General features: G+C 39.7%; 1 protein-coding gene across 1 annotated transcript; it reads left to right on the forward strand.

Moving 5' to 3' along the window:
* Positions 1-293: 293 nt before the first annotated feature.
* On the forward strand, positions 294-13,993 carry sfxn3 (sideroflexin 3). The gene is made up of 11 exons (XM_034184462.1): positions 294-449; positions 1,870-2,045; positions 4,570-4,740; positions 8,233-8,331; positions 10,159-10,234; positions 12,520-12,605; positions 12,733-12,860; positions 12,984-13,033; positions 13,200-13,249; positions 13,361-13,408; positions 13,756-13,993. Exons 2-11 carry the CDS (start codon positions 1,882-1,884, stop codon positions 13,850-13,852), a joined length of 969 nt encoding a protein of 322 aa, XP_034040353.1. The 5' UTR covers positions 294-449; positions 1,870-1,881; the 3' UTR covers positions 13,853-13,993.
* Positions 13,994-24,876: the final 10,883 nt, after the last annotated feature.

Here is a 24,876-nt window from a genome sequence, read left to right on the forward strand (position 1 = left end):
ACGTGATCGCAGCATCATCTTTTCCCGAAACCATTATTTTGAAATTCTTAAATGACGTGGACGGATGTTTTTATCCAATCACATGCCCTTAACTACGTAACCCACCACCTCCTGCAAACAGACTCCGCCTCTAATGCTCAATGATGCATTCATGGCCATCTTGAACTCGGATTTTTACAAATTTAAGGTGTATACGGATAACAAACAGTGCAAATACTACGGATTTTTTATATATAAAAAACATATTCTATTTAATTAAAGCTCCATTAATCTCAATTTAAAGCTAAAAACAGAACGAGCATTTTATGATCTGACGAACCTAAATAACCCAGTCGGATTCGTTGAAAGTATATTTGTCGACATCTTTGATAGTACAAGAAGGCAGCATCATAGTTGCAAGCGTTACCCTGGTGGAGGTCATACATTAAAACGCGAAGACGCCAAATCAGGTATATTTCTATGCTGATTGAATGTAAATTATTAGAAATGTCTGTTTGTGAATAATGTAATTTCATATTTGGTTTTGTTGGTGCTATTGCACCGCAAACCAAAGAGCCAGTCTAAATGTTAGCTAGTACCTAGCTGTTTAACTTTAGCCTTCCAGCGAACACTCACTGGTTGTTTTTGTTCTCCATAATTTTTATACGTGTTCCAGCTGTAACTCAATATGTAATGGATTAATTTAGTGTTACTGTCATGTTTGAATATGCAGAGTGAGTGTAACTGTTTCCTTGGTGCTAAGCTAGTTGGCTAAACTCGTTAGCGGCAGACTCGACAGCAGCCGGCAGCGCGAGCGCATCATGACTCACTCACATGTGCCGCTACACTCAGGTCCATAAATATTGGGACATTTAGGAAGTTGCTTGTTTTGGCTGTCTACCACAACATACTGACGTTCAAACCACTTGATTACTGTGAGGTCAACTGCATTCTTTCAGATTTAATTTGAAGATGTTTACATTCCATAGATATCAAGATACTTGGGTGTAGAATGGATCATGTGTTGCAATTTGATCAAGCCCACTTATGTAGTGGCTATTGACACGGCACCATATTCCTTTGTAACATAACAGCGTCCAATAACAAAATGTTATGATTATCGTCAGATGAAGAGGGACATTACTGCATTGAAGCTGTGCATGAGGAAACTGACGAATTTCAAGCTCAAATATATGTTTATGGTTGTGCATATAGTGCATCCGGAAAGTATTCAGTGCTTCACTTTTTCGACATCGTTAGTTTTTACATCATAGTTTGTTTTTTCTTTTGTTACAAATTTATTTTTTAAAAAAACCTTTTTCATGTTGTCATTATGGGCTGTTGAGTAGAATCTTGAGGGTCTTTATATTTTAGTAACATCTAAATGTTTCAAATGTGATCTGTTACTGACAGAGTAAAACAAGTCAAACACAACATTTATAAATACATAATAAGGTGTTTCAGACTTTTGCATAGTCCTGCATGTGTGTTTGTGCATGCAAGCATACTGTTCCTTTGAATTACTGTCTAAATGTACGCTTGCTAATCCAGTATAGATTACTGATTTCAGATTACTCTTGTTTACAAGAACTGCAGCTGTACCTATTGTTAATCCTCTCCCTCCCAACTCTTCTGTAGTTTGCTGCACGGTGAAACCGTCTGATAAGACCGATGATTAAGTTGTGCACATATCATTCATCACGGAACCTACTGTGGGCAAACTGTATCTGCATGAATTACCAACCAATTCCCATTTAAGTCAGAATGGGAGCCTTGCTACCGTCAAGACATGAAGTTTGTAAAATGTGTAAAAAAAAAAAAAAAAGATTATAATTTTGCCTGGGCTGAAGAGGATTAATCATATTGTCATGAATTTTCTCTGATTGACAGAAAAAAGTCAGGATGTCTGGAGAGCTGTCCCGTGACATAAACATCAAGGAGCCACGATGGGACCAGGGCAGCTTTATGGGACGTGCCAAGCACTTCTTCATGATCACAGATCCCAGGAACATCTTGTTGTCTTCTGAAACTCTGGAAGAGGCCAGAGTGATTGTGCACAACTATAGGTAGGTGGTTAGTTTTGTTTTTTAAGTCAGGCCTTTCAAATTGCTTATATTTAAAGGGGTCGTTATCTCCGTTTTTACCAAGGTTGTATAAGTCTTTATTAGTGTCTTTTAAAAAAAAAATCATAAAAGTTTACAGCCAAAAACACTGCATAGACAATAAGTTTGATACATCAGGCGTCAGTTAAATGACCTGTTGCCATGTTGCGTGGAGGACAGACTAGTTCAGTAGGCATGACTCAGAGCAAGCAGAATTCCAGAAATTGACTCTTGTGGCATGTCATCTACAACAAACTTGTTCATGTTACATTACATTTGACTTTCTACATGATAGGAATAGAATAATTGACTGTTGATGATGTGTAAGTGTCAAAGATGGCTCGAAAATGGAAATCCACTCAGGGTCTTATTCCTGGTTTTGACCTAATATCATACAAGGCAGTTATTACTGTATTGTCCATAGTGTAAGTTGTGGTTTCTTTTTTTTTTGTTTGTTTGTTTGTTTGTTTTATAGTTTGAGTGGTTCTGTAGAGTGGTGTGACTTACAGAAAAATCATGATTCTGTACATTTTCGTGGCATTGGAAATGAGAAACACAACATCAAACTGCCTTTTTCTTTAAATAAACGAGAGGGGCGAAGACTTCGTAATGGGGTTCAGTTACTTTCAGCATGCGTTTAACACAGAGTCGAGTCACACTTAAAGCATTCGTTGTGCAAGGAATCGTGATGGCATCACTACTCTGAGCTTTTCTTCATATCTTTGGTGATCATTGGGCTCCACAGATAAATCACATTTAGCAGTCATGCTCATTTCAGGCAACTATGAATAAACATCTTTACCAAGCAGCAAAATGTCCTGCTAAATGACACCAACAACTAACTATAGCTAAATGGATAACTGTTCAAGCGCAGTGCTGCAGCACATAGCAGAGAAACAGAACGTAAACAGTAATGGCTAAACGCTGGACTCACCTTTTTTTTTTGGGATGACAGTCATTCACTTCAGGAAATTTTCCACATACAAAAGAAATCCACATCCAGAGTTTCTCCAAACGTCACAGTCTGGGTTGTCATGGTACACAAAAGTCACAGTTTGGTTCACACCTCGGTTTAGACATCACTGCTCCATGTGAGTTCGATTTTAGAAAATTCTTCAAATCTTTATTGCAGATACACCTTTCTTCTTGTGGACAAACTCCTTTGGTGCTAAAAATGGGTTTACCAGTGTAAATAAATGTAAAATAAAATCACTCACCATGTCCATTTAGATGATTCCTGTCTTCATGTCCAAAAATATCTGTCATTAAATGAGACATTTCATATCATCTGATTTTATGCATATGTCATAAATAATGTTTAAAAGGTTAAAACACATTAATATTGGATGGGCATAGCGTTTGCTATATACAGAAAAATTACATACAATATCTTTAATCTGAGCGCAGCAGAGAGTTGCCATCAGGCACTTTAGCACCATGAGACAAAGTGTAGATGTAAACTTTTTTCATTAAATGCTTACATATTGGATTACATCTCATGTCATTCACGCTGGATAAATTTACTGTGCAGCTTATTATTATTATTATTATTATCATTATTTTAAATGTTGCGCAATGTTTTGAGCCAGACTGCCTTCAGTATTTTGTCATTTTTACGTTTTTTTTTTTTGTTTTTTTTTATAAACGCTGATGATAGCATCTTGTAAAACTTCACTCTGTACAGATTTGAAATCACTGTATGCAGTGTTGCTATTCAACTGTTGTGAAATTTTACACTAATTCATATAAAACACCGTCAGCTCTTGTCATAAGTTGGTGGCGTTGCATACGTGGAAACACAAGAGAACTCAGCCTGGGGGATAAGTCAGCCCTCACGTGAACTCTGCTCCTATACAATGTCAGTTAAAGATATTTGATCAGTGGTTGCACAGTTTGACTTGAAAAAATACAGCTGCTCCACAGTCACACAGCCTGTTTAAAATAAACAAAACAAAACACAATCTTCCCTGTGCAGCTGTGAGCCCAGTGAACTGGCACTGGACATGATGTGAAATATCTTTACAGTAATATTTTGCTTCCTCGAATGAAATACAGGATACAGTAGGTGCAATGCGACGATAGTTTGGGGCACCAAATTTTCAAATGTCTAATTGCATTGCACATTCACCTTGCATATGATTGTCTGTTCAATGGCTTAAAGAAGCAATTTAGTCACATTTTGTACCTGGGCAGGTAACATCAATTAGGTAGTTAGCTGCACTCCTTAATGACATATACGCTTTATTATTTATTTATAAATAAATAATGGTCCGATTAATTTTGCTTGTTGTTGCATGAAGTGGTAAACGCAACAGACCTTTTTTCTCTGAAAGAAGCATTTTTGGACAGGTGCAACTTTATAGTCCAGTGCGACTTACACTCTGGAAAATATAGTAAATGTCCAAATATTGCAGGACATTTTGTTTTTAATATTTATCACGATTGGGATAGAATATTGCATCATTCCATTGTTTCAATTGCTTTTCAGGGCAGGGATTGTGAAGCCTGGCCTCACGGAGGATGAACTCTGGAGAGCAAAGTACATCTATGATTCTGCTTTTCATCCGGACACCGGGGAGAAAATGTTTGTGATTGGTCGAATGTCTGCACAGGTGCCAATGAATATGTCAATCACTGGCTGCATGCTCACCTTCTACAGGTACAGAGAGCGGATTTAATCCACAATTCAGTGCATTCCATAATTTTACTGATAACGGAGTCACTCACAGTAGATGTCGAAATTGTGATTTGGTTTCAGTATGTGATGGTCAAAATTATTATTTCAAGCACAGGGGACAAAAGAGTAAAAGTAGTAGGTTTCTGTTAACAGTCCACATTTCTGATCAGCCCCCTGTCAAGTTCAAATAATCCTCACTATGCACCACGGATGACCTTGCAGTGCATTTTGTTTATTATTAAATGTGTACATTAAAAAAAAATATATATATATCGCTTATCCGAGATTGGGTCACACGGGCAACAGCTTCAGCGGGGGACCCCAGCCTTCCCTTTCCCGGCCCACATTGACCACCTCTGACTGGGGGATCCCGAGGCGTTCCCAGGCCAGTGTGGAGATATAATCTCTCCACCTAGTCCTGGGTCTCCTCCCAGATGGACGTGCGTGGAACACCTCCCTAGGGAGGCACACAGGGGGCATCCTTACCAGATGCCCGAATCACCTCAGCTGGCTCCTTTCAGTGGAAGGGAGCAGTAGCTCTACTCTGAACTCCCCGTGGATGACCGAGCTTCTCACCTTATCTCTAAGGGAGACACCAGCCACTCTCCTAAGGAAGCCCATTTTTGCCACTTGTACCTGCGACCTAGTTCTTTCGGTCATGACCCAACCCTCATGACCATAGGTGAGAGTAGGAATGAAGACTGACCAGTAGATTGAGAGCTTCGCCTTCTGGCTCAGCTCTGTTTTCTTCACAACAGTATAGAGCGAATGCAATTTTAAACCATTTAAGTCTTAAAATTCTTTTCTTTGGCACCACAATAATTTTATTCTCAGTTTTCAAATATAGGATTCATAATCTTATATGACTAATATGAATGTTTGGTTTGTCTGAAAACAGTTTGAGATTTTTACACCTTGACACATTTTCTGTGGTGATGTCATTGATCATGTAAGGGGCTGTTACATCCTTCAACTGCAAAGTTGGTCACTGTCAGCGTCCCACAGACAGAGAAATGTGGTAAATTACTGGTACCATTGGGAAAAAAATGCAAAAATTAAAAAAATTAATAAAACTGAAGCAGAATGAAAGTGGCAGACAGAGGTAGTTAACATAGGTGACCAGAGATTCCATTGGGAAGAATCACAAATAAAGTCTTGACACGTTTGAAACAAATGTTTTGTTGCATATCTGCTGACAGCGCATGGAAATCCCTCAGTGGCAAAGAAGATGGTCTCTTGGCCGGTTCCCAGACAGAATGGTGGAACTAGAGATGACTGAACAGTCTCAGGCTTAATGTGCACGCTTTCTTACAGACACTGCACATGGTTGCTGTGGGAAGCTTCTCCCACTCAGAATCTTGCTCTCTTTCTTTCCTCTTTCTCCTCTGTTTTGCTTGTTTGCATTTTTTAGAAGACTTCCACTCCGGTGTGGACCATTGTTTACCACCTGGCTCCCTCATATGTTCTTTCCAGGTCTTCCACTCAGTGGAACAGCTCTTGAGGTTGTGGTTCAGGAGGTCCTTGTAGCATTTCTTCTGCCATTCTTGTTGACCATTTTCCTTTGCTCAACTGGGAGTAGAAGATCTGCTTGGGAAGTCGGCTGGCATCTACCCTAATGTTGTGACCCAACCACCAAAGCTGGTTCTTGATGATGTCACACTTGATGCTCTGGAGCTTGGCTTTAGCCAGGATGTTGATGTTGGTAAAGTGATCTTCCCATGTGATGTGGAGGATACTCCTCAGGCAGTGTTGGTGGAATTGCTTGAGAGTCTTTGGGTGGCGGCAGTATGTGGTCCAGGTCACAGATCTGTACAGCAAGGTTGGAATGACGACGGCTTTGTAGATAAGGATTTTCATCTTCTGTCGAAAGCCTCTGTTGTTGAGCATGCTGTATGGGTGCGAAGCCGATCGATCGCGGTTCCAGCATATTTGAGTCTGTGTTGGACCTTGTCATTGATGTCAGTGTTTGATGACACATGGCTGCCCAGATGTGGAAAGTGGGTCACATTCTCCAGGACCTGTCCATGCAGTTTTACAGCAGGAAGCTTTGGATTGACCATAATGGGTGAATGCTGATACAGGATCTGTCTTCTTCAGGTTGATGTGAAGACCAAATTTGGTGTAGGCTTCATGGATGGTTTCAGGATTTTCTGAAGACCTTCTTCTGTAAAGGATGAGACACTGTTGTCATTGGCATACTGAAGGTCCAGGAGTGAATTGGTGCTGATTATCTTCTTGGCTCTGTTGGCTCAGGTTGAAGAGTTTTTCATGTCAATTAATAGTGGCACCTTGTCTTTGATCAGGTGGAGGATTGTTGCTACAGAGATGATAAAGTGTGTAGGGGCAATGACGTAGCCCTGTTTTACTCCTGATTGAACATTCAAGGCTTCAGTTTTTGTGCGATTTACCAGAATTGTGGCGGGCATGTCATCATAGACAAGTTTCAGGGTCTTGATGAATTTCTCCAGACAGCCCGTTTTACTCAGGATCTTCCACAGAAGTGTAAAATGCGCTGTCAGATGCCTTGGTCAAGTCTGTGAAGGCGAGGTACAATGGTTGGTGTTGCTCTCGACACTTTTTGTGTAATTTGCAGACCGTGAAGATAGTGTCTGTTGTCCCTCTTGATGGTCGGAAGCCAATCTGGGTTTCAGGAAGATGTTTTTTGCTAGTGGTCTCAGACGGTTGTTGGCAACCCCTGCAAGAACCTTTCCTGCAGTAGATAGCAAGGAGATTCTGTGATGATTTCGACAGTTAGACTTGTCTCCTTTCCACTTGTAGATTGTGAGTCATTGAGTATTTCAGGTCTGTTGGTATTTCTTCTTGAGACCAGATTTTGATGATAAGTTGGTGCAGTTGCTGTTGGATTAAGGCTCTTCCTTCTTTAAAGTCCTCAACGGTAATGTTATTTTCGCCGGAGCAGGACAGGAAAACAACACTCACGCAGGTCTGCTGTGTCAGTTGTCAGTAGCAGTGTCAGTTACACCTGTAATATTTTCACTGTTTGCGCCAAAATGAGTCAGTGGTGAGTTGAGCATTTTCTCATAGCGTTATTTCACTCTGTTTTCTAGTTGAAAGTTGGAAATTCAGAGTTCCCAGTTTCCATTGTATGCAGGATAAACATTAAACCTTTATGTCAACTTTAAGATCTGAGAGTATATTGAGTAAGCTGTAATTCTGTGATGTACAATGGAAAGAAAGGTATTTTATGATAACTAGATTTAATCACAGTGTACAAGGGTAGACTGAAAAGTTCTAAGGCTCACTATAATGCAGTTAATGCATTACTCCTTCATGGGGAGCCTTAGAACTTTTCAGCCTACCCTCGTAAGATTTGTGAATTTGGTGGTCAGTCAAATGGAACTCCAACTTGAACACATGCTTTCCTTCTGTGTTAATGCACCAACAGTTGTAAGCAGTTCTGGTTACTTTTGTGTGCCTTCGATCACAATATTTGCTCTTTCCTTTTGTTTGCAGGACTACGCCGGCAGTGGTGTTTTGGCAGTGGGTGAACCAGTCCTTTAATGCTGTGGTCAACTACACCAACCGCAGTGGAGATGCCCCCATCACCGTGAAGTAGGAAGGACTTCTCACCTCACTTCCACACCACATCTTTCCTGTCCTCCCCCTGAGATATTGTGTATAAGGAGGCTGTGGGAGCTGCTGTCCTCTCCCCTTCCCTCACAGTGGTATAATGGTCCTCTGATAAGCATGGTCATGCCACTGCAAGCTGACATCTTAAATGCTCCCAGTTTATGTCACAGCAACATTAATTTGTGTGTGATTTCCACCCCCATCTATTTCTCACATAAATACATCTCATGCAGGTATTCAAAACAGATGTAATCTTCAGCAGATGCTGAAATAATCTCCATTGAACGCCATCACCACTGCCAGAATATGTTTTAAGTAGCGTGTTGCCTGTGGGGATCCATGGGCTCTAGATTGGGTAGTGTTTATAAAATAGGTTGCTGACATTTTTCAAAGGTGGTAATAAATATGGAAAGTTTCTATAATTATTTTAACTGAAAGTGCAGGAAATTAAAATGAGAATGTTTTGTGAATAATTGTATTTATTATTTGGCACAATTGTTTTACAACTGGGGCAGCACGGTGGCTTAGTGGTTAGCACTGTTGCTTCACAGCGAGAAGGTCATGGGTTCAATTCCCGTGGCCTTTCTGTGTGGAGTTTGTATGTTCTCCCCGTGTTTGCGTGGGTTTCCTCCGGGTGCTCCGGTTTCCTCCCACATCCAAAGACATGCGGGTTAGGTGGATTGGAATCTTTAAAATTGTCCTTAGGTGTGCGTGTGGGTGTGTCTGTTTGTCTGTTTGTGGCCCTGCGACAGACTGGCGTCCTGTCCTGGGTGTACCCCGCCTCACGCCCTATGACTGCTGGGATAGGCTCCAACCCCCCGCGACCCTTAATTGGACTAAGCGGTAGAAGATATAAGAATATTGGATGGGCATAGCGTTTGCTATATACAGAAAAATTACATACAATATCTTTAATCTGAGCGCAGCAGAGAGTTGCCATCAGGCACTTTAGCACCATGAGACAAAGTGTAGATGTAAACTTTTTTCATTAAATGCTTACATATTGGATTACATCTCATGTCATTCACGCTGGATAAATTTACTGTGCAGCTTATTATTATCATTATTTTAAATGTTGCGCAATGTTTTGAGCCAGACTGCCTTCAGTATTTTGTCATTTTTACGTTTTTTTTTTTTTTTTTTTTTTTATAAACGCTGATGATAGCATCTTGTAAAACTTCACTCTGTACAGATTTGAAATCACTGTATGCAGTGTTGCTATTCAACTGTTGTGAAATTTTACACTAATTCATATAAAACACCGTCAGCTCTTGTCATAAGTTGGTGGCGTTGCATACGTGGAAACACAACAGAACTCAGCCTGGGGGATAAGTCAGCCCTCACGTGAACTCTGCTCCTATACAATGTCAGTTAAAGATATTTGATCAGTGGTTGCACAGTTTGACTTGAAAAAATACAGCTGCTCCACAGTCACACAGCCTGTTTAAAATAAACAAAACAATGGAACAAATGGATGTTTTACAACTGGCAAAGTTGAGATATTTCCTTTGTTCAGAGGATGTCTGTTTACCAGGGACTGATTAATGGTGATAATGTCCATTGTTCACTGTTGTTACCTAATATCTTTAATTTCTCCAAAAATATTAGTCCATTTCCGCAGCATTTATCCATGACCCAAATACATAGGCATACCAAACAGCAAATGTCAGCTCTCCTCAGTTCCTCCGTGATCAAAGCACACAGAGGCCACTTGGATTTTTATTATACAGATTACTTCATATCACATTAATTTGTATTTAGGTTTGTGAAAATGCTGAATGAAGTGTCTAAGCATCTATCTGATTACAGTCAACTGGGCGCAGCCTATGTCAGTGCTACGACTGGAGCTGTCGTCACTGCTCTGGGGCTCAAGTCTCTCACTACGGTAATGTCTGTGATTTCCATGAGTTTTCATTACAAACACCCTGATAATACAGAAACAGAAGTAAATTATAGCACTGCGCTCTTAGAGCACAAACCTCTGCTATCACTAGTTTCCAATTCCACAAAATTTTACCTTGGAAAAAATTTTCAAGGTCAAAGTCCTGTTAGAAGTGCCTTCTCATAAACTAAAATATAATACAAAATATAGATCAAAAGGGCTTTTCAATGTTAATATCAAATATCTGCTAAATCTGCAATATGGATCAGATGTGGTTCAAACTTAGTCTATTCATTGAGAGTGCCAGATTGTACCTCATTGTCACAGATGAGAGTGATTGAGGCACTTTTGATTGAGATGTAATGCAAAATGGTCACCAAATGGGCTTTTCAATATTAAATTCAAATGTCCACAAAATCTACAATCTGGATCAAACTTTGTCAGCCGCAGTGTTGTACAGTAACAAAGTAAAAATACTTCACTACTGAAGTACGTTTTGGGAGACTTTGTACTTTACTTGAGTTTTTTTAATTCAGCTTACTTTCACTTTTACTTCACTACATTTCCGACCTTAATTGCATACATCTACTCCGATATATTTTCTATGCACCATGCCGTCGTTACTCGTTACAAAAAAAAAAAAACACACACACACACGAAAAAAGTCGTGTTTTCACCCAGAGACACAGATTACTAGTGACTGCAACGAAGTCAGGACGATTTGTCATGAGGCATGTCCGGTAGGCTTTTTTGCAGTTTCGCACTTGGGGGGTGTTTGTCAGGAAAATGATCATTTCTCTACATTGATTACAGACCTGCAGCGGGTCTGTAATCAACTTTTCTGCAGCGCGGCTTTGCTTTGAACCTTGAACCAATCGAAGCAGTGATTCGCAGGTCGTAGCAGTGCTTCGATCTAAGATTCGTGAATTTTATTTCGCTTTATCCTAATTTTTTTCCCGTTAAAACCTTGAAGATCATATGTCTGTGAGTAATATTTAATATTTTTATGTTAAACCCACCTGTTATGGTCTTCTGAAACAGTTGATAGATGTATTTTATAACTTAAAAACGGGACCGATGCTAACGCGTTAGCATGTCTATGGCATTTTCAGTGTTAAATGTAGCGCTGTTCGCATCAGCACGTTTGTGTTGATTTGTGTTCGTTGTCGTAAAAGAGTGAAATTGTAATTTTTTTAAAAAATTATTTTTAATTTATTTTTATTCATATATTATAGCAACAACAATAATAGTCTACATAATAGACAATAATAGTCAATAATAATAGACTAATAATGTTACAATACAATTTTAGAGAAACCGACAAAAAGAACCTAATGAAACAACACACAACAGAAAAGATAAAACCATGTAACAATGAAAATAAATAAATACATATAGAAATAAATGTTTCCTGTGTACAACTAGTGAGTAGCCTACTCTTGTTTAGGCTTTGAAACCTTGTTTCTGAAGTGTTTTTGTGTGATGTGCACAATTTTCAGTATTTTGACTATACTACCAGTCATTTACAAGCCTAGATAAACTTTTATAAAAAAAAAAAAAAAAAATCAGTCCATTTTTGATTAACATTTACTTGTACTTTTACTTTCAATACTTGAGTACATTTTGTTGTACATTACTTGTCATACTTAAGTACAATAAATACTAGATACTTTAAGACTTTTACTTGAGTAGCATTTCAGTCGGTTACTTGAACTTCTACCAAAGTCATTTTTTTAATGGGTATCTGTACTTTTACTTAAGTGTGATTTTCCGATACTTTAAACACTGGTCAGCCGATAGTGAGTGCCAGTCTGCACCGCACTTTCAAATATCAAAGTGATTGGGGCACATTTGATTAAGCTATAATGTAAAATATACATTAAATGGGGTTTTCAATGCTACATTTAAATGGCCCCAAAATCTGTAATCCAGATCGAACTTTGTCAGTCGATAAAGGATACCATCCTACATAATGCTCTCAATTATGGAAAAAAAAAAAAAATTTTGACAGTTATAAATTTTTGATAATTTGTTTTGGATTTTTCTTGACTTTGCCCTATGACCTTGAAAATTGAATCAGTTCTTACCTACCAGGATATGAATCTTCAGCAAAAATTTCATAATGATATAGGGAAGATTGTGGGCTCCAGGCTGTTTACAAACAGACAAACACACAAATGGGTAAAAACATGACCTCCTCCCACTTTGTTAGCGGAGGTAGTTAGATGTAAGGTATTTGTTGTTTCAACGATGTTGTCATGTCTGCCGAATCTGCTCCGTGTCCACAGCGACTCCCTGCAATCATCAGCCGGTTTGTCCCTTTTGCTGCTGTGGCTGCTGCAAACTGTATCAACATCCCCTTCATGAGACAGAGGTGAGACCTCGACAGAAAACATCGGTCAGCGTTCTTTGTTCACTCAGGAGCTTTTAGGCTCTGTCACGCTGCAGACCGGCTCCTGATATGTTTTCATGACCTGTGTTTTGTTGTCTGTTGCTCTCAGGGAGTTGAAGTATGGTATCCCTGTGACGGATGAAAATGGAAACCGGTTAGGAGAATCTGCCAACGCTGCCAAGCAGGCCATCGTGCAGGTGGTGATATCAAGGATCGGCATGGCGATGCCAGCCATGGGTAAAGTCAACATCATGTTACTGTTTTCTCATCTGGAGACCAACATAAATAAATAGGACTCATATTGTGATGAGATCTTTCGCCATCATTAAGAATGACTTTGCTGTTTTTTTTTTTTAACAGCTATTCCACCTGTTATAATGGATTCTCTAGAAAAGAGAGCATTTCTGAAGGTATGCAGAGAATATGCTGGTCTTTTGTGGGGTGTTGTAGTCAGGCCACATTCTGTACATTAGTACAGTTCATTAACTGTTGCGTGTGCTGACAGTATTCATGCTGCTTTGAACAATCACTGTTTAATTTGCTGGTCTCAGAGTCACTCTGTTTGTTTTCATGCAGCGGTTCCCTGTCCTAAATGCTCCAATCCAGGTTGGACTCGTTGGTCTGTGGTAAGTAAATGGTGCTGCCTGTCTGTGGTGATCATTTTTATATGACATGAATGTGATTTGTTTCAATCGGAGGTGTTGATGGTGTGTGTGTGTGTTTTCTCCTGTTTTTAGCCTGGTATTTGCGACTCCATTGTGCTGCGCCCTGTTTCCTCAGAAGAGGTACGCATCACATGCACCACACCAGGTGATGGTCTAGTGGTTAAGGTGTTGGGCTTGAGTCCAGAAGATCATGGGTTCAAATCCCTGCCTGAGTGGAAAATCACTAAGGGCCCTTGGGCAAGGCCTTTAATCCCCTATTGCTCCCGGTGTGTAGTGAGCGCCTTTATGGCAGCACCCTGACATCGGGGTGAATGTGAGGCATAATTGTAAAGCACTTTGAGCATCTGATTCAGATGGAAAAGCGCTATATAAATGCAGTCCATTTATTCCTTGGCAAGAGCTTACAGTTCCATGAAATGTTGACCAACCTGTAGTTATTTTTAAAGTCTCTGATCCTCTCTTTGTAGTTCTATGAGTGTGACCAGGCTGGAAGCAGATCTGCAGGAGAGGATACGACAGACCAGTCCACAGATCACCACTGTTTTCTTCAACAAGGGCCTATAGAACCAGCTAACACACACACACACACAGAGTACTGTGCGCACAAGTGGGTTGTCAAACAACTATTTATGCATATTTGTTTTGTGTCTAGGTTTATGTTTTAATTGGCTGCTCCAAATGTAACAATGGAAGGTGTTGACTATTTGAAAATAAGGCGTCACCGAGGAAAGTGTGAAGTGTTTTGTGTTGGAAAAACCACCTCCTGAGTTTATATTATGTCATAGTGCGTTTTCTGTTTTCCTGTTGCCCCTGAGTCAGAGTTGCCTGCGAAGTGGCACCAGATGGAGTGGAGTTACTGGTTTGTGTTTTAGACCATCTGATGATTCATTCATGAAGATTTCTTCTTGTAAGTCACTTATTACTTCTGAATGTAACAGTCTCTTGCTTTGTGTTCTTGCTCTTCTCAGCCTCAGCGAGTCATTATTGGATTACTGTTTTGACAAGTCATATTGTCAGCTGTCACACTCATTGAATGCATCTGGAAAGTATTGACGGTGCTGCACTTTATCCACATTTTATGTTACAGCCTTATTCCAAAATGGATGAAATAAAAATTTTCCCTTCAAAATTCTACACACAATACCCCATAATGACAAATGTTAAAAAAAAGTTTTTAATGATTAATAGATTTAATGTAATGTTTAATAGATTTTTGCAAATTTATTAAAAATAAAACTAAGAAATCACATGTATATAAGAATTCACAACCATTGCCATGAAGTTCAGAATTGGACATGATTTGAAAAGACACATGTCTACATATAAGGTCCCACAGTTGGCAGTGCATGTCAGAGCACAAACCAAGCATGAAGTCAAAGGAATTGTTTGTAGACCTCGGAGACAGGATTGTCTTGAGCCGCAAATCCTGGGAAGGGTACAGAAACATTTGTGCTGCTTTGAAGGTCCCAATGAACACAGTGGCCTCCATCATCCATAAATGGAAGAAGTTTGGATCCACCAGGACTCTTCCTAGAGCTGGTTGCCCATCTGAACGGAGTGATCAGGTTGAGAAGGGCCTTAGTCAGGGAGGTGACCAAGAACCCGATGGTCACTCTGTCAGATTTCCAGCATGTCTATGTGGAGAGAGGAGAACCTTCCAGAAGGACAACCATCTCCGCTGTAATCAATCAGTCATGCCTAGATGGAAGCCACTCATTAGTAAAAGGCACATGGCAGCCTGCCTGGAGTTTGCCAAAAGGCACCTGAAGGACTCTCAGACCATGAGAAACAAAATTGTCTGGTCTGATAAGTCAAAGATTGAGTTTATTGGTGTGAATGCCAGACATCATGTTTGGAGGAAACCAGGCACCATCCCTACAGTGAAGCATGGCAGCATGATGCTGTGGGTATGTTTTTCAACAGCAAGAACTGGAAGACTAGTCAGGATTGAGAGAAAGATGAATGCAGCAATGTACAGAGACATCCTGGATGAAAACCTGCTCCAGAGCGCTCTTGACCTGAGACTGGGGCGATGGTTCATATTTTCCGACAGACAGTGACCCTAAGCACACAGCCAAGATATCAAAGGAGTGTCTTCAGGACAACTCTGTGAATGTCCTTGAGTGGCCCAGCCAGAGTCCAGACCTGAATCTGATTGAACATCTCTGGAGAGATCTGAAAAGATAGTTGCGCCAACTAGTCCATTTTGGCATAAGACTGTAACATAGCTAATGTTGAAAAAGTTAAGCGCTATGAATACTTTCTGGGTGCCCTGTAGAATGGTAAAAGCCCACAGTGACTTATGTCAGGTATATATTTATACTGGAATCTCACTGTGTTCATGAACACTAAGTGGAAAAAGTTTATCTTTGGATTTCCTTTGACTCCTTAATGTTTTCCTTTAAGTGTACTTGAAGCCCTTTTTCATATTTGTAATGAGGTTTGAGAAACATGAGTCAAAGCAGGTCTCTGTAGTGAAATATATGAAATGGTATTGTAAAAGCACTCGAAGATCACAAAGCACATCCACAGTGTCTGTTAGCTAAAAAATGTTTTGCAGGATTTGTGTATGTTGTGTTGCTGTGGCTTTCAGGGTTTGACAGGTTTCAAGCCTGCTCATAAGAACACTTTTTGAACTAGTTCACATGCTTTTTAATTAATGAAATGATCGTTGTAGGTGATGGTGCTGTTTGGTTTTGTCAGGTAGAGAGGTGTATAGGTGTTGTGCATAATCTTACAAATTGTTCTGAAATTCCTTAGTTTGAGCATTTATGTGTGTGGTAATGAATCTGTTTTTATGTGTAAACTCTGATTTGAGAAGAATGATTGCAATAGTGCGGTCATGAAGTCAAAACTGATTGGTTGCCAAGGGAAGAAAAAAAACAAAGAAGGCACTCTTCAGTTCCTTAGAGTAGGAGATGCTGGATTTCTTTCTGCAACAGTTAGCCTCGATGCTGTAATTAGTACAGTGCTAACAATTTGCAAAAAAAAATGTATGTAGCACTTGAGCCACTGGTGACCAATTGTACAAAATGAGAACTAAATGTTTGGCATAATCACAATACTAGATATTTTTATTGTCTGTAACTGCGTGCAGTCTGTATTGATTCCTTAGAACAGATAGTTTTGGTGAAGATTTACATCTTTGATCACATTTATTGTTAACCAAATTATAGAAATGCACAGCTGGTCAGTGTGAAAGAAAGATGAGCTGAACTCGTCACAGTATTCTCTCTAGTGTGTTACAGTAACTATGTTTTTGGATCTATTCAGATTGTACACTGTATTTATTATAGATGTACTGTATCAGGCATTTAGACACTTCTACACCACAAAATCATTAGATTTAGTTTCAAGAATGGAAAATGATCTTTTTCTTTCTACTAAGGATAATTGTAGGCGTTGGCTTTAAATTTGAACACTTCATCTGTATATTCATTTTCAGGTACAAGTGCAAATCATCAGAGCTGCTTTAAAACAATCCATTCTGTTCAAGTGTATTTTTATGAGTTTCAAATTATCTTAATTTCACCTCATGGGTCACTATTGTGACATGTACAATGATGGAGCCAACATCTATTTAATAATACTTATTAAAACATCTCTGCTTCATTATTTTTCCAACAGTAGTTACGATCCTAAACTTGTTGCTTTCAGTCAAGTGAAATGGTTTTTGTTTTAAATAGGAACACAGGGCCGCTTTAAAACAAACAGTTTTAGTCAGCTTTGATTGATATTTTGCCATCAAGCCCCTCAAACATCCTGTAAATGTCAGCTATTCAACCAGTAGGGGGCAGCAAATTTACACACCAAACTTTACAGTTAAAATTATTTGAAAGCAGTATGAGTATGAATTGTGTATATTTGCCCACTTGAATAATGTTTGTACCGTGATGCAGATCAGTGCAAAGATATATATGAACATCATACCAACAATGAAGGAAATCCACTGAGATGTAGCTCTGGCTGGACAAACAGTGAGTGGTGCTAATATCCCCCGTATAGGTTTTTACACTTGATTTATTATGAATCTTTAATTGTCACCTGACTCAAACTGTAGTAACTGAGCATCAGCCAAGCTGTTCCTCAGTTACCATAATGTACTGAGTCAAACTTTGACACGTGCATGAGCACTTACATTGCAGAATGGTGTATCAAATAGCCTCTGTTGTTGTATTTGAAGTATGTGGTGTTTGTGCTGAGTGGAAACTTTGCTTTGCTGTGCTGCTGTAGGAGATTGTAGGATCTGTTGCTATTTAACTGCTTACCGGCAGCTTTTTGAAGTGTCATTTGGAAATTGTATTTGATCTTAACTTGTTAATTTGGGGTTTTTGTGTGTGTTTGGGGGTGGCAGAGAGTCTTTTATTCAGTGTCTCACTGTTTCATTTGCGATTTTACCGCTCGGAATGAAGAAATGTTAAGAACCCACACAGGAGGGTTGCGGTTAGCATTACACACGGCACTCATAGGTCTAACCAAAGATGAGACAGTTATGAATTGTACAGGAGCATATTTACTTTTAAGTCTTTTGTTTTAGCTTTATTCCTTGCACCTGTTTGCTCGTGTGTTGTTCATTTTCACACAAGTGGATCTTGACCGTGTTTAGATTGGTGTCAGTCTACAACAAATACCGGTACTTGAGCAGTGTGACAGGCCATCTGCTCAAACATCTACCCAACAGAAACAACATACTGAAGGCACAAATATAAAGACAATCTGTATTGTTTCATACCGCCTGCATAAATTATTTTCTTTGTGTAATGCTTCCTCTGTTTTGTATTGTGTTGAAATATGTATCTTTAATATAAATGTATTTTGCTCTGAACAACAGAATAAAATATGTAAACTCAGTGTTTGAAAGTGTCTATAAACTAAGTCATAAATAAGACTTGGAAAAAAAAATGTTGAATATTTTTTAAATATGAATCCATGTTCTAACCCTTTAAGAAAACTTTGTGTATCTTTCTTCAGTCAGGAGGCACATTGTTGACTTGATGGCTTTTATTATGTGACTTAATGATTGTACTTGTACTACGTAGTCACAGGTCACAGTCTTCAGGTTAGAGAGCAAAGTACTTTTACCAGACAGAGGAGAAATCCGAGGTGGTTCAAATTATTATGAGCTGAGGGGAAAAAAAGACATATTTTTAGTCAAAACATGTTTCACCATTTGAATGATGGGTCATTTCTTTGCTAATCTGTAATTAGTAGTGTTCATTTTTCTGTATATGTAGTGTGACTCCTGACTCTCCTGTTTTGGTTCAAGGTCACCACAGTAGTACCTGCATTCAGACTTCGTGAGTTGGTGTAAGTTTTACTGCAGTTGACTTTAATAACAGAACTCGGGATGTACTTGGTGATTCGAGCTTTGAACTGAGGACCTCCTTGTTGGGAGTCAAGAACACTAACATCACTGTATACCCTTTATTACATAGGGGTTTTTTTTTTTTTTTTTTTTTTTTTAAAGGCAGGTTTTTAGGAACTGCCAGTTTCTCAGGAAGTGGTGAAAATTTCAGCTGACATGATTATGGTCTCTGCAAGTGAAAAAAAACAAAACAAAAAAAAAAACCTCCCTGCTTGTTCTTCCTTTCCTTTTCAATTCCTTTGCATTTCTTGGTTTTGTCTCAGACATGGCATTTCAGATGTCACCCCACAAGTTTTCTATTGGATTAAGGTCCAGGGATTGGGTTGGCCACTCCTTAACATTAATCTGGTTGGTCTGGAACCAAGATGCTGCTCATTTGCTGGTGTGTTTGGGGTTGTTGTCTTTTGGAAACACCCATTTCAAGGACATTTCCTCTTCAGCATCAATCAATCAATCAATTTTATTTATATAGCGCCAAATCACAACAAACAGTTGCCCCAAGGCGCTTTATATTGTAAGGCAAGGCCATACAATAATTACGTAAAAACCCCAACGGTCAAAACGACCCCCTGTGAGCAAGCACTTGGCGACAGTGGGAAGGAAAAACTCCCTCTTGACAGGAAGAAACCTCCAGCAGAACCAGGCTCAGGGAGGGGCAGTCCTCTGCTGGGACTGGTTGGGGCTGAGGAAGAGAACCAGGAAAAAGACATGCTGTGGAGGGGAGCAGAGATCAATCACTAATGATTAAATGCAGAATGGTGCATACAGAACAAAAAGAGAAAGAAACACTCAGTGCATCATGGGAACCCCCCCAGCAGTCTAAGTCTATAGCAGCATAACTAAGGGATGGTTCAGGGTCACCTGATCCAGCCCTAACTATAAGCTTTAGCAAAAAGGAAAGTTTTAAGCCTAATCTTAAAAGTAGAGAGGGTGTCTGTCTCGCTGATCTGAATTGGGAGCTGGTTCTACAGGAGAGGAGCCTGAAAGCTGAAGGCTCTGCCTCCCATTCTACTCTTACAAACCCTAGGAACTACAAGTAAGCCTGCAGTCTGAGAGCGAAGCACTCTATTGGGGTGATATGGTACTATGAGGTCCCTAAGATAAGATGGGACCTGATTATTCAAAACCTTATAAGTAAGAAGAAGAATTTTAAATTCTATTCTAGAATTAACAGGAAGCCAATGAAGAGAGGCCAATATGGGTGAGATATGCTCTCTCCTTCCAGTCCCTGTTAGTACTCTAGCTGCAGCATTTTGAATTAACTGAAGGCTTTTCAGGGAACTTTTAGGACAACCTGATAATGAATTACAATAGTCCAGCCTAGAGGAAATAGCTAATTGGTGTGTGTCCTCTGGCTTCATGGATAGATAAATATATCATCTGCGTAACAATGAAAATTTAAGCAATGCCGTCTAATAATACTGCCTAAGGGAAGCATGTATAAAGTGAATAAAATTAGTCCTAGCACAGAACCTTGTGGAACTCCATAATTAACCTTAGTCTGTGAAGAAGATTCCCCATTTACATGAACAAATTGTAATCTATTAGATAAATATGATTCAAACCACCGCAGCGCAGTGCCTTTAATACCTATGGCATGCTCTAATCTCTGTAATAAAATTTTATGGTCAACGGTATCAAAAGCAGCACTGAGGTCTAACAGAACAAGCACAGAGATGAGTCCACTGTCTGAGGCCATAAGAAGATCATTTGTAACCTTCACTAATGCTGTTTCTGGACTATGATGAATTCTAAAACCTGACTGAAACTCTTCAAATAGACCATTCCTCTGCAGATGATCAGTTAGCTGTTTTACAACTACCCTTTCAAGAATTTTTGAGAGAAAAGGAAGGTTGGAGATTGGCCTATAATTAGCTAAGATAGCTGGGTCAAGTGATGGCTTTTTAAGTAATGGTTTAATTACTGCCACCTTAAAAGCCTATGGTACATAGCCAACTAATAAAGATAGATTGATCATATTTAAGATCGAAGCATTAAATAATGGTAGGGCTTCCTTGAGCAGCCTGGTAGGAATGGGATCTAATAGACATGTTGATGGTTTGGATGAAGTAACTAATGAAAATAACTCAGACAACAATCTGAGAGAAAGAGTCTAACCAAATACCGGCATCACTGAAAGCAGCCAAAGATAACAATATGTCTTTGGGATGGTTATGAGTAATTTTTTCTCTAATAGTTAAAATTTTATTAGCAAAGAAAGTCATGAAGTCATTACTAGTTAAAAAAGGAATACTCGGCTCAATAGAGCTCTGACTCTTTGTCAGCCTGGCTACAGTGCTGAAAAGAAACCTGGGGTTGTTCTTATTTTCTTCAATTAGTGATGAGTAGTAAGATGTCCTAGCTTTATGGAGGGCTTTTTTATAGAGCAACAGACTCTTTTTCCAGGCTAAGTGAAGATCTTCTAAATTAGTGAGACGCCATTTCCTCTCCAACTTACGGGTTATCTGCTTTAAGCTGCGAGTTTGTGAGTTATACCACGGAGTCAGGCACTTCTGATTTAAAGCTCTCTTTTTCAGAGGAGCTACAGCATCCAAAGTTGTCTTCAATGAGGATGTAAAACTATTGACGAGATACTCTATCTCACTTACAGAGTTTAGGTAGCTACTCTGCACTGTGTTGGTATATGGCATTAGAGAACATAAAGAAGGAATCATATCCTTAAACCTAGTTACAGCGCTTTCTGAAAGACTTCTAGTGTAATGAAACTTATTCCCCACTGCTGGGTAGTCCATCAGAGTAAATGTAAATGTTATTAAGAAATGATCAGACAGAAAGGAATTTTCAGGGAATACTGTTAAGTCAATTTCCATACCATAAGTCAGAACAAGATCTAAGATATGATTAAAGTGGTGGGTGGACTCATTTACATTTTGAGCAAAGCCAATTGAGTCTAATAATAGATTAAATGCAGTGTTGAGGCTGTCATTCTCAGCATGTGTGGATGTTAAAATCGCCCACTATAATTATCTTATCTGAGCTAAGCACTAAGTCAGACAAAAGGTCTGAAAATTCATAGAGAAACTCACAGTAATGACCAGGTGGACGATAGATAATAACAAATAAAACTGGTTTTTGGGACTTCCAATTTGGATGGACAAGACTAAGAGTCAAGCTTTCAAATGAATTAAAGCTCTGTCTGGGTTTTTGATTAATTAATAAGCTGGAATGGAAGATTGCTGCTAATCCTCCGCCTCGGCCCGTGCTACGAGCATTCTGGCAGTTAGTGTGACAGGCAACACAAGAGTGCTCTAAGAGCACAATATCCCCTGCTGGGACAAGGAGTTGTACCAAGTTTCTTGAAATTCCTCCTATAAGAATGTGAGAGGAGTTGTTTACAGAATGCAGGCACCCAAGCATGACACTGAGAGTCTAGCTTTGTTAATCAAGGGACATAACTCTGATAAAATGAGCCCAACTGGAACAGTATGAAAATATGTGTATTGACCTTATGCATTGCCGTGGACTTTACACCGAGTGCCCTCTGGTGGCCATTTATGGCCGATGAAAACATCCGCTGAGCTCAATACAAATTCATGTAATTTGGTCACTTTGCAAAGGGGTCAAACTTGTCAATTTTATGTACAATGGTTAATTTCAAGTCAGCTTGGTGTATAAGTCTCATCGTTCCAGGCAATGACAGCTATCAGCTGGCTGTTAGAAGCAAACTAGAGACAGAACAAAATCAGCTGATTTCAATAGACAATCAATGCAGCCTGAGCTTGTTTTCAGTGGGCGGCCAGTTAGTGAGGTAGGAATTCTCACCTTCAGATTGGCCACGTCGCTAGAAGTGACTGTATCCGCAGCAACCCATAAATATAATGCAATGCTAAAATACCCTCTGCTGTATGAGTCTTGTGTTCTTTATAATTTGCAGTTGTTTATTAAGAACCTGTTGTCTTGCATACAATTTGTACATGTTCAATAAAGCCCCTGTATTAATCAGTCAATCAAAAACAGTATTTACATTTTAACAGCATCTGCAGGAGGCTTTGTAGATCACCCTCTGTGCATTTGCTGATATTAATGAGGCAAATTTAACTCCATATGGAAGATAACTTTGAGTTAGCGGATGATAACATGCACACTAATGCCACAAAACATGTTATCAGGTTACAAGAGCATTTTCAGTCATAGAAGTGTTTATTTCTCAATGTCTTTTACATAATATATGACAGAGGATATAGTTACAAATGAAAGTTTTGCACCTAGCTACCAGTCTGACGTTATCATGCTAACATCTGCAAAATGTCTTGTAAATAAGTTCAGAGGTGTTATTAGGTTCCAAAAACAGCATTGTCAGTTTTAGAAGTGTTTATTTCTTGCTAGCTTTTACATAACATAAGAGAGGCATGCATATCAATCAATCAATCAATCAATTTTTTTTTATATAGCGCCAAATCACAACAAACAGTCGCCCCAAGGCGCTTTATATTGTAAGGCAAGGCCATACAATAATTATGTAAAACCCCAACGGTCAAAACGACCCCCTGTGAGCAAGCACTTGGCTACAGTGGGAAGGAAAAACTCCCTTTTAACAGGAAGAAACCTCCAGCAGAACCAGGCTCAGGGAGGGGCAGTCTTCTGCTGGGACTGGTTGGGGCTGAGGGAGAGAACCAGGAAAAAGACATGCTGTGGAGGGGAGCAGAGATCAATGACTAATGATTAAATGCAGAGTGGTGCATACAGAGCAAAAAGAGAAAGAAACAGTGCATCATGGGAACCCCCCAGCAGTCTATGTCTATAGCAGCATAACTAAGGGATGGTTCAGGGTCACCTGATCCAGCCCTAACTATAAGCTTTAGCAAAAAGGAAAGTTTTAAGCCTAATCTTAAAAGTAGAGAGGGTGTCTGTCTCCCTGATCTGAATTGGGAGCTGGTTCCACAGGAGAGGAGCCTGAAAGCTGAAGGCTCTGCCTCCCATTCTACTCTTACAAACCCTAGGAACTACAAGTAAGCCTGCAGTCTGAGAGCGAAGCGCTCTATTGGGGTGATATGGTACTATGAGGTCCCTAAGATAAGATGGGACCTGATTATTCAGAACCTTATCAATCAATTTCAATCAATTTTTTATATAGTGCCAAATCACAACAAACAGCTGCCCCAAGGCGCTCTACACTGCAAGGCAAGGCCACACAACAATTATGTAAAACCCCAACGGTCAAAACGACCCCCTGTGAGCAAGCACCCGGCCACAGTGGGAAGGAAACCCCCCCCCAACAGGAAGAAACCTCCAGCAGAACCAGGCCCAGGGAGGGGCAGTCCCCCGCTAGGACCGGCCGGGGCCGAGGGAGAGAACCAGGAAAAAGACACGCTGCGGAGGGGAGCAGAGACCGACCACCAATGACCAAACGCAGAGCGGCGCACACAGAGCAAAAAGAGAAAGAAACAGTGCATCATGGGAACCCCCCAGCAGTCTACGTCTATAGCAGCATAACTAAGGGATGGTTCAGGGTCACCTGATCCAGCCCTAACTATAAGCTTTAGCAAAAAGGAAAGTTTTAAGCCTAATCTTAAAAGCAGAGAGGGTGTCTGTCTCCCTGATCTGAATTGGGAGCTGGTTCCACAGGAGAGGAGCCTGAAAGCTGAAGGCTCTGCCTCCCATTCTACTCTTACAAACCCTAGGAACTACAAGTAAGCCTGCAGTCTGAGAGCGAAGCGCTCTATTGGGGTGATATGGTACTACGAGGTCCCTAAGATAAGATGGGACCTGATTATTCAAAACCTTATAAGTAAGAAGAATAATTTTAAATTCTATTCTAGAATTAACAGGAAGCCAATGAAGAGAGGCCAATATGGGTGAGATATGCTCTCTCCTTCTAGTCCCCGTCAGTACTCTAGCTGCAGCATTTTGAATTAACTGAAGGCTTTTTAGGGAACTTTTAGGACAACCTGATAATAATGAATTACAATAGTCCAGCCTAGAGGAAATAAATGCATGAATTAGTTTTTCAGCATCACTCTGAGACAAGACCTTTCTGATTTTAGAGATATTGCATAAATGCAAAAAAGCAGTCCTACATATTTGTTTAATATGCGCTTTGAATGACATATCCTGATCAAAAATGACTCCAAGATTTCTCACAGTATTACTAGAGGTCAGGGTAATGCCATCCAGAGTAAGGATCTGGTTAGACACCATGTTTCTAAGATTTGTGGGGCCAAGTACAATAACTTCAGTTTTATCTGAGTTTAAAAGCAGGAAA

This window comes from Thalassophryne amazonica, chromosome 13 (genome assembly GCF_902500255.1).
Source record: "Thalassophryne amazonica chromosome 13, fThaAma1.1, whole genome shotgun sequence".
Taxonomy (NCBI): Eukaryota; Metazoa; Chordata; class Actinopteri; order Batrachoidiformes; family Batrachoididae; genus Thalassophryne; species Thalassophryne amazonica.